This window comes from Sprattus sprattus (assembly GCF_963457725.1).
Source record: "Sprattus sprattus genome assembly, chromosome: 2".
Taxonomy (NCBI): Eukaryota; Metazoa; Chordata; class Actinopteri; order Clupeiformes; family Clupeidae; genus Sprattus; species Sprattus sprattus.
In genome coordinates this window covers 70,204,563-70,215,230 of record NC_137921.1, presented here as the reverse complement: position 1 = coordinate 70,215,230, position 10,668 = coordinate 70,204,563, and the positions used below count along the sequence as shown (strand labels likewise).

General features: G+C 44.6%; 1 protein-coding gene across 3 annotated transcripts in view; it reads right to left on the bottom strand.

The window, feature by feature from the left end:
- Window positions 1-1,673: 1,673 nt before the first annotated feature.
- ches1 (checkpoint suppressor 1) overlaps window positions 1,674-10,668 on the bottom strand; it is a 37,985-nt gene continuing 28,990 nt past the window's right edge. For all 3 annotated transcript variants that reach the window (XM_080831783.1, XM_080831781.1, XM_080831782.1), the window contains exons 4-6: window positions 9,309-9,367; window positions 6,347-6,455; window positions 1,674-5,432 (exon numbers count right to left, since the gene is read on the bottom strand). In XM_080831783.1, coding sequence (XP_080687909.1) covers window positions 4,934-5,432; window positions 6,347-6,455; window positions 9,309-9,367 — 667 coding nt within the window. In that variant the 3' untranslated portion in view covers window positions 1,674-4,933. The remainder of the gene's footprint in view (window positions 5,433-6,346; window positions 6,456-9,308; window positions 9,368-10,668) is intronic.

Below are 10,668 nucleotides of genomic sequence, written 5' to 3'. Positions count from 1 at the left end.
TCATTGACATTACATTTTAAAATATCTTAGCCAAGAGGACTTTGTAGACAAGTAGGTGTGCACATTGTGTTACTAAGCTCCATACAAAAATACCGGTTTTACTCGTTCTACACGTTTCATTTTTTGTTAACCTAAACATAAACCATACGGCTGTCTTACTGAAATCAACATGACGGGCTCATATGCCATTTCATATTGAACCACTGGGGGGCGCTAGGACCACAAGTGCAGGTTTTATTCCCACACCAAGTGGTCTCACAGTCAAATGGTCTCACACTTTTGGTCTAAAATAAAACTCCCATAGGCCTACATGATCCCTTTATGATCATGGTTGTCACAAACAATTATTTGATCCAATTTCTGAATTATTGAATAATTACTTGCATATTACTGCATATTTAGAAATAAGATACTTTATTGTATCTAGTGTAATTGTTTTTTTTTTTTTAAACTGCAGTGCTGTAGTTAAATGATATATGTGTGAATTATACTATATTCATTTCAAGGCATAGACAGAGGTTATGTTTTTAAATTAAATATCTATGTTTATGGTATATAAACTATTTGGTGATGTGCATACATCCAAAATAGTTAACCAAATAGCTTATATTTAAAATAAATATCCAATGTTTACACTTTGTTCCCTAAAAGCTATTATTTCGATGTCATATGTTATGTACTCCTTATCTGAATTCAAATATTTAAAAGCTTCCTTTGAAGGTTTCGATTCCAAATGAAATGTATGGAAAGACAGGACATTACAGTTCATGATATGATACATCACATATTTCCAAACCATGGGTTTTATAAGCTGACTGTGAAACTGGAAGGACTGAAGGAGTACTAGCTAAATGAAAACTGACAAAGTACCTTGCCTCCACCATCACCATGGAAACTTGTCTCGGTGGACAAAGTGGGGAGAGGGGTGATCTAAATTTCAGAGCTTGGTTCACTTTCCATCATTAAGCAGTTTTGCAGTCTTTAGTCGGGCTAATAAAGCATGCGTTGCTTATCAAAGTGTTACAAAAACAAATGTGTGGTTCTATCTTATGGTTTTGTGATGGTAAACATCCTTTTTTGATAAAAAAAAACATTAGCTAAATTACTTATTTTGTTTAATTACTTTTTCCTTCATTAGTTTCATTAGCACTAAAAACCCTTCATTTGTATTTAAGAAACCAAGTTGTTTGTGCACACTCATTGTTGAGAGCAATCACCTCTTTACTGTTAGCTTACCGCTGGATACCTTTCTGACGATATGGATAGCCTAGTGTAAATCCAATGAATATAAAATCTGAAAAAAAGTCAGAGTGCTGGCATCCTAATGGAGTGATGGAAACCATAAACAGATCAAGTGAGCAATTTCTGAGCTTTTTCCTCCTCTGTAGTTGCATAGCAACAGCACAGGCTCCAGTGGTTGGTCACGAGTGCGTCGAAGTAGTGGCTTGTGATTAAGTCTGTCTTGGCTTTAATTATGAATGGGCATCATCTGGGGGCTCACACAGACATGGCAACATGACAACATGCCAGTGTCTTGCCCAGGTAGGCCCACAGTGGCAATGTGAACCCGGATCATGTACAGCTCATAACACTTAAGGACAGAGAAGAACAGAACAGATCATCAAACCCAATAGGCCTATTAAACACAGCACTCGCTGACTCACCCTCTCTTCAAACTCGTTTCTTTATTATTGCAACTGGAAGACAATACATGACATAAACATTATTGTAAGTATCTGGATAAAAAAAGGGAAGAAACTTGACATGTATTGTCACATAAAGGACAGTGTGATATTTACAAGCAGTTATGATATATTTTTAGACTGTTCTTTGGCAATGTGATTGCACGTAGTGGAAATAGAATGTGCTACCTCCAGTCTGGACTTAACACTTAGAGTGTTTGTGTACTTGCTTGCTCTAAGGTGGAGTCCATTAAGGATTCACCAGATGGGCAGTGACTAAAACAACAAATGAACAGTATTTTTCTTCTGCACGGGTGTTGAATACAATTATTGAAGAATCTCATTTTCTGGACATTTGAGGCAGTGAATTCTACTTCAACCTTCCAACCTATGCTTGCAAACTCCCCCCATCCCTTTCTCAACAATGACTCAGATCAAACTTAAGACATTCCCCCTTTAAAGAGCAAAATCTCACTGTCAACTTTGGTATATGTGTACAGCTAAGTGCCTGAATTGACAGAGAGATTATGCTGACTTCAAGTGTCATGACAAACTCGACAGCAAACGACAGTGCAAAGACACCCAAGGCAGTGACACACAACCCGACCCTAACATTCTGTCAGTGTCCTCAATTACCACATACCACAAACAAGTAATGCAGCAACCGGATTGGGTTAAGTATATATTTCACAATGCAAACTAAATAGCTGTTGTACTCCTCACTGTTGTGTGTATTTTTTAAGGGAACACCCAGATTGGTGTTCACCCATATGTCTTTTTTTTTATGGACCAAAATCGACTGGATATCACTGAAACCACAATACCCAACCACCAAAACATTCTTCTAAAGTTCTGTCCTTTATGTGCAACTAAAGTGATACAACAACAAATTGTAACATTTTAGAATTTCTATTTTTTGTACAGCTGCATGTATGGTTGTTATATCCTCAGGGTAATCCCGTAACATACGGATATATCTTGCACTTACTGATTCACATTCGTTATTTGCTGATTATGCTGGAAACTAGTCATACATCATCCACTTTGTAAGTGCTGGAAAATTGCTTCAGTGACATTAAATATGTAGCATAGCCTTCACCTGATCATTAAATTCCACATGGTGATATTTTTACACAAGTACACCACCCCATGTTGTGAACATGAGCACAACTGTCCCTTGTTTGTCAGAGTCTTAAACTGCTATATATGTGGTCTGTGTTTAACTAAACCAATCGAGGAGGAAGTTTGTGACGTACATACATTTACAGCGAACAAACATAGTAAAACACTTTTATAAATTAGATATTCAAAGATGGATGAACAAAAAAACACTGGTCAAAGACACCCAAATACAGATATATAAGGCAGGCACAAAGTTAAAGGGTGTACAAAGTGGACACACACATACACACACGCACGCACGCACGCACGCACGCACGCACGCACGCACGCACGCACGCACGCACGCACGCACGCACGCACGCACGCACGCACGCACGCACACACACACACACACACACACACACACACACACACACACACACACACACACACTTCCTTCTCCTCCCCTACACACATACTGTGTGACTGAAGGAGGAGAGAGGGTGCACACGCACACACACACACACACACACACACACACATCATACTGTGTGACTGAAGGAGGAGAGAGGGTGCTCGCTGCTTAAGCATACTGAAGCAGAAGAGCCCCTTATTTAAGAGTGACGTTTCTGACTAGGAGAGTTGTTGGTGAGTGAATGCTTTAAAGGGTGAAAATGTTCACTTAATGACAAGGACAAAAAAAAAAAAGCACTTATAAGAACTGAGGGGGAAGCCTCAGGATTTATGTAGGATTTATAGTTATATGAAAATAAGTCATGCTTCATGCTAAATACATTATTATCTTACATGGTTTGAAAAAAAAATACTTTTTCAATCTTATTTACAGATGCCCATGCATTGCAACTCATAAAACCCTAAAGGCCAATCTTACGAAAAGAAAAGACAAGAAAACATTTCCTTACTTTGTACAGTGTTCAGTGTTGTCCATGAAGGACAAAAATTGCTTAGTTTGTTTTGAGGACTAGAAAAAAAAAAGAGTCAAATCAAAATGAGCGAATGAACACTCGTACACAACACTATTGTAACATGACAGGCAGGGTTGTTAGTGTCACTTATCATTCCATCTGAGTGTTCAATTCAATGACAGACACATTTGGGAAAAATGTACACAAGACGTGATGAAATGATATCAATATTGCCTCTGACCCAGCATCCTGCTCACAATTACACCGCCATGGACACATATCTGTCCTGCACTGAGCCACTGAGCTCATTTGCACAGATAAAAAGACTTGGGAAGTATCGAGACTCCAGCCTCTTCAATATGCACTAATTGTTGTCCTTTAAACACAATGCACTGCACTTTCTTTCTAGTGGGATTTTTCCAGCTCAGGTATGGGTTCTGTTCAGGTACAGTATAGTTATCATCTGTGCCAACTCTGTGAGGTTAACTGCCTGTGATATCATGTTGATTACCTTGTAATCATCAATCCACACATCTGAATGTGTCTACTTCCTGTGTTTTTTTGTCTTTGGCACTCCCGTATGAGCAGCAAGTAATGTCTGAAAAACTAGTGTTCCTGTCTAAATAACCAGTTGGGTGATTTGCTACAACTTTGCCAGTTGCTGTGTTTCTCCGCCTCCGCTCCGAGCCCAAATCATATTTATGACCTAATTCACATGGACACAAGTTTTCTAAATGATGACATCCACAATATGGCTTTTATCCTCTTACAGAGAGAAAAATAAACATAAACACAAACACAAACACAAACACACACACACACACACACACACACACACACACACACACACACACACACACACACACACGCAAGCACACGCACACACGCACACACGCACCCACGCACACACGCACATATACTGTATATATATATTTTTTTCAGACCCATAAACATTCAGACCCATTTCACTCAAACTCACACACACATGATAATATATCGTATAAAATAGAATTTAAAAACAAAAAAGGGAAACAGTGATTTGTTTTGTCTAATATTGCCACAAAGTAGAATTCACCTGATATCCTGAAAATAAAAACAAACAAAACTTTCAAAATCTGCCAGAGAAAGAAAAATGCTCTCTCCTCTGTTTAATCCTCTGTTTCATCTGCATGTATTACTTAATTTCTTTTTTTAAACTCTTTTTTTTTTTTCTGCTTGCGTTTCTTAGTTTCTTTGAGCTTCTTTCTCCTTCTGCTCCTTCTGGCCTTTGGCCGTGCGATTGGTGATGTTGTTGAGACAGGACCGCACGCCGGCCAGGTGCAGCAGGGACCCCGCCGCCTCCTTCATCTCCTCATCGTCACTGTCGGGGGGCTTCTCGGCGGCACGCCTCTTCTTTAGGGGCAGTGTGTCTCCAGGCGTCCGCGGACGACCCTTGACCCATAGCACCTTCCTCCACAGCGCCTGCTGCTGGGAGGAGTCGACGCCCGCGTCCAGCGGAATGTCCTGAGGCTCCTGCTTGACCTCTTGGCACTCAGCTGGGTCCTCCCCATCCTCAAGTTTGACGTCGACTCGACTGGACTCTTGGGAGGAGGATGGAGGGGGTGATTGGGCAGACGTGGCACTGCTGTAGGTGTGGTCCTCCTGGGCTTCCGAGTCGCTGGCTGAGGGAGAGTCACTGAGCAAGCTGCCAGTTCCCTTTGTGAGGAAGTCACCCAAAGCTGACCTGGGAACAGACAGAGAGGATGCATGAAGGCACTGCTATTTTTGTATCTTTTTATTTCCTTTTATCAAGTGCAGTCATACAATACATCACATCAGTACATAAAATGAAGTGCTACGGGTACAGGTCTTAGGCTAGTGGGGTTAACAGTCCATGGATGTCTTGAGCCTAAACCATCAGGATCCAGGCATATCAGAATTGAGTTTAACATTAAGGCACTGCTATTTTTAGCATGTTAAAGGTGCAACATGTAGTTTTGTTGTCTGTTTTGAGACCAGCAATACTAGTGCCATATTTATTAGACAGCAAAATTGTGACACACTGACACAGGTTATTGCGGTATTTGTTATGATGCGCCTCAAAACATAAGCGGAGTCAGGAGCCAAACCTAGCCGTGGCAGATTGGCACAGGTAGGCGGCAGCACCCTGCTCGAGTGCCTGAGCTGCCATCATACAGCCTCGCCCTTCTGAGGTCTGGGTCTGATACATGCACTCAGTGCTATTAAACATTCAGGACACTCCAGAGACGTGCTGTGTGTTTCTTTCATGACGATGGAGACTGAGTCACACCCACCCCCCACCTCGCCCGTGACGGGGAGAAGAACAGGCTGTCTGCGGCACTGTGAGGGATGCTTTGAAGCTGGTAGGGCATCCTGAGGTATGAACGCTTTACGCATCTAAAGACTTACATATGGGCTTTTGTGCGTTTCTGTGAATCGATGCGTTTGTGTGTGTGTGTGTATGTGTGTCTATGCATACATGCATGCATGCATGTGTATGTCTGAGTGTATGTGAGTGCTAAGTGTGTGTGTGTGTGTGTGTGTGTGTGTGTGTGTGTGTGTGTGTGTGTGTGTGTGTGTGTGTGTGTGTGTGTGTGTGTGTGTGTGTGATTCTAGAATCAGGCCACTCCTGCTCACCTCATAGCTGAGGTTCTACTTCCGACAGGGCTGATGTGCAGTGGTCGGATCACTGGAAACAGACCCTGGCTGGAAACGCGGGCACCATTTTGGATCACCTTCTGTGGAACTGGAGAGAAAAGATAACACTGTTAGGGATGACCCTAATGATAAACCAAGTGTACCATCACACTGAATGGCACTCTTGTGCCTGTACTATACTTGGTATTAGTAGTGCATACTGGTTTAGGTTAGAATATGCCTACATACAGTATAACATGCTGAGTCCACTACAGGCATCTGCACATTACAGTAATGCATTTTGGTGTAGTTTATTTTTTAGATAACCTAAGCCTGATGACTAAGCTGTGACATCATCACGGCTGTGTGAGATCTTTTGATAAAGCACAAGCCTTTCCAAGCGTGACAAACCCTGGGAGGTATCCCATCTGTCCTTGCCTGAGTGTCTCTGCGGTCCTCATCTTAGTTCATAGAGTGACTCTACTACAGTGGTTCTTAACCTTTTTAGAGGTACTGAACCCTGCAAGCTTCATCAGTGCATTTGCCGAACCCTTCGTAATTTGAAAAATAAAATATGATTTCTTCAAACGTAGGTATGTATAAAAACGGCCCGACATTGCTAGTGTGAACCGGGCTATACTGCGTGTGTCTTGACCCCTGCCGAACCCCTGAGAGTGGCTCAACGAACCCCTGGGGTTCGATCGAAGCCAGGTTAAGAACCACTGCTCTACTAGGTTACAGCGCCATGCAGCCAGCACTTCCCACCCACCACCCCGACCCCCACACCCACCACCCCGACCCTGACCCCGACACCCACCACCCCGACCCCCACCACCCCGACCCCCACACCCACCACCCCGACCCCCACACCCCCACACCCACCACCCCGACCCCCACACCCACCACCCCGACCCCCACACCCACACCCCACACCCACCACCCCGACCCCCACACCCACCACCCCGACCCCCACACCCACCACCCATCCACTCCGATCCTTCCTGTCCCCGGGCCTGCCGTTGCTGCAGCAACCACTCTTCCCCATTCTGCATGCCACAGTGAGGTAGATCATATATCAGCCCCGCGAGCCCCACAGGAAATTCCAGGCCGTGTTCGACATGGCCCTGCATAACATAACAACCCACGGCCCGACACAGACCGTGTGTGTGAGTGTGTGTGTGTGTGTGTGTGTGTGTGTGTGTGTGTATCCTGGATACGCAGCAGCTACAAGCACGGGCATCGCTCCCCCTGGTACACACTTCAGGGACGGACAGACTCACTCATCCCAATCTCTTAACGTGTCCACTGGTGCGTTGGAGTTTGTTCACACAGGAAAGAGTTAGCGCTGTCTAGATTACTAAACAGATTACTCTGCAACAGATTGCTAAGCGATTCCACATGTCACAGGGAGTGTCAGACTTACACCACCACACGGAAAACACTTTCATGTAGGCAGAAGGCACAGGATTCAGGCATGTATTTGTGTGTGTGTGCGGGTGTGTGTGTGGGTTTCGGTGTGCGTGTGTCACATCCTGGGGCTTTCCGTGGGGAAAATAAAAAGACATTTTTGCTCCCCTAACTTCAAAGCAGTTTGGCTGTTAAGAAAGGGTAAGCAGGGAGGAGGAAGTCTCTGGAGTTTGTTTGAGGGATGAAGCCTCTCTGCATCTGAAATGGCTTGATGAGTTCTGCTGGAGATGAGAGAGAGAGCGAGAGAGAGAGAGAGAGATAGAGAGAGAGATGGAGAGAGAGAGAGAGAGAGAGATACACAGTTGTGTGAGTGAGAGACAGAAACAGAGATATAGTGATGGAGAGTGAGAGACAGAGACAAAGAGATGTGAGGTAGAGTGAGAGAAAGAAACAGAGATACAGCATAGTTAGAGAGAGAGAGAGAAAGAGAGAGAGAAAGAGAGAGAGAGAGCGAGAGAGAGCGAGGGAGAGAGAGATAGTGACACAGGGAAAAAGAGAAAACAAAAAAGGACAAAAAGACCAAAGCTGGTCTGAGGCCAATCCAAGAGGGCCAGAGCCGGGCCTATATTCCCCAGCCTGTCGCGAGCCCAGCAGTATTGTAGACCTGGGGATAGAGATGGTTTTACCACTCCCATTCAATCCAATGCTATGCTAGCTACTTCAGCCAAGAAAGCTCAGTATTGGCATCAAAACTAATAAGTGGCAATCATTTGGGCTACAAATGCCACATGACTGGAAACGAACGTCTTGGCACCAAAAAAGCTGATGCTAACTGTCTACAGCTAACCCCTTAAAGCCTGCCCCCCCCCCCCCCCCCCCCCCCCCCCTCCCCCCGCCCCCCGGTTGGTTGAGACAGCGCTATAAGCATCCTCCAGCAAGCCAGCCAGTCAGCCGGCAGAGCCAGACACATCGGTCACAACGCCCAAAGCCCACGCTCAAACACTCTCTTCGGCAGCTCTTTGGCCCATTATTCCATTATCAGGAGCGAAGGAGCCTGAAAGAGGATGCACTTCAGACGGCTAATGTATCCATTTCCTCCCATTTAACTGCTCTGCTGCCTTCCCCTGTTTGCTCCGAGAGCACTCTGATTTGGATTGAATGTCCATTTAAACCGCCTGCAAAGCCACTGGGGACGGGAAGGAATCCAGGGAGACGCACAGAGTTATCTAAAAAGAGTGGAGTGGGGGAGGAGAGAAAAAAAAGGAGAAGAGGCAAAAAAAAAGTCAAAAAAATCCAGGAATACTGCCAAAAGAGAAATAAGGCTATTGTGTTTGTGGCCACTCATTTTGAATTTCAAACTCTCTATCATCTCCTTAGGGGGATGGAGCAGGTTGCCTAAATTTGGCGCTTTTTTTTTCATAAAGAGCTCTGGAGATTTATTCGCATAACAGACCAGGCGTACAAGTGGAAACGGCCAGAGGCACTGGTGTGTGTGTGTGTGTGTGTGTGTGTGTGTGTGTGTGTGTGTGTGTGTGTGTGGCCAGATGCACTGTACCTTGCAGCAAAACTCCTCCATTCTTCCTGAAGAGTGGACTTCCAGACCACAGAGGGGTACTGGCGGAGAGAGAGACATGAAAGAGAGAGAGAGAGAGAGAGAGAGAGAGAGAGAGAGAGAGAGAGAGAGAGAGAGAGAGAGAGAGAGAGAGAGAGAGAGACAGAGAGAACACTCTTAGATGACTTCCCACAGAGCAGCTGCCACACCAGGGGCGGGTCTGGCCCACGTTTGAGCCTCGTCTGGGCCAGACCCAGCCCAACCTCAGCTCTGGGTGGCATGGCATGACATGACAGAAGAGAAATAAAAAACTCTAAGATATAAGATATTAAATATGACCAATGACATTTTACTTCTCTTTATTTATTTCAGCTTATGAAAAATACAAAAAAAAGCACAACCACGATCTTTTTCTTCACCCCCAGCAGACCACATCAAACCAGCAGAAAATCACTGCCATTCATCAATTTATGAGAACATTAGTGGAGATATAGAGATGGGGGGGGGGGGAAGGGGGAACGGGGCGGATGTGGGGGGGGGGGTAAAAGAAAAAAGAGATGAAGAGAAATGAAGAGATAGTATGAACGACTAAGGGAATGGATGAAGGGAAGGGACAGACAGACAGCCAGCCAATCATCTGATCAAGTGGCAAGCCGACCCCTGAGAGCCACTGAGAGAAATGAACACTGGAATTTCACGTGCGTTGGTGCGAGCAGTCCGTCCACCATAATCACTGATTATAGTCATTACATGGCACTGTGGATCGCACTCTTGTCATTTCCCCCATCACTGGATCTGGGTAAAATGTTCCTCACAGGAGACCTTCTGTATGACTATTTAACACAGCCACACACTCTCCTCTCCTCCACTCCACATGTCTGTATTTGCTGTAGAGTACAGCTAATGGGAACCCTTGACAACGGCTTACAGCGTCAGCAAATCCCCTTTAGACATCTATCTAAAGACCGCCTTCATAGAGTGCTATTCCTTCGCTGCTTATTACATTCCCTTCTTCCTTACCTTGCTGGCCTACTAAACCTCAATGCAACTACCCTGTTTTTACCCCACCCAACTCTCTCACTACTGCGTCAATGTTATCCTACCATTACTCTCGTACAAGTCCTCAACTATATTACCCTCGGACTTTAGTAAAGGTTCAGTCCATGATCCTGGAAAAAGGATGTTGATAAGTGAGCTCAACAGCCAACCAAATACACTCCTTCCTTCTGTGCGCCTGAAGCAAGGTTGTTGATCGGCTGAAATAATGTGGAAATGTGTTTCCCATTTTTGCTTCATGTTTCCCATTTACAGAGCCAGGACTTCTGCACGAACACCGGAGTCACACCGGACAGACAGATTTCTC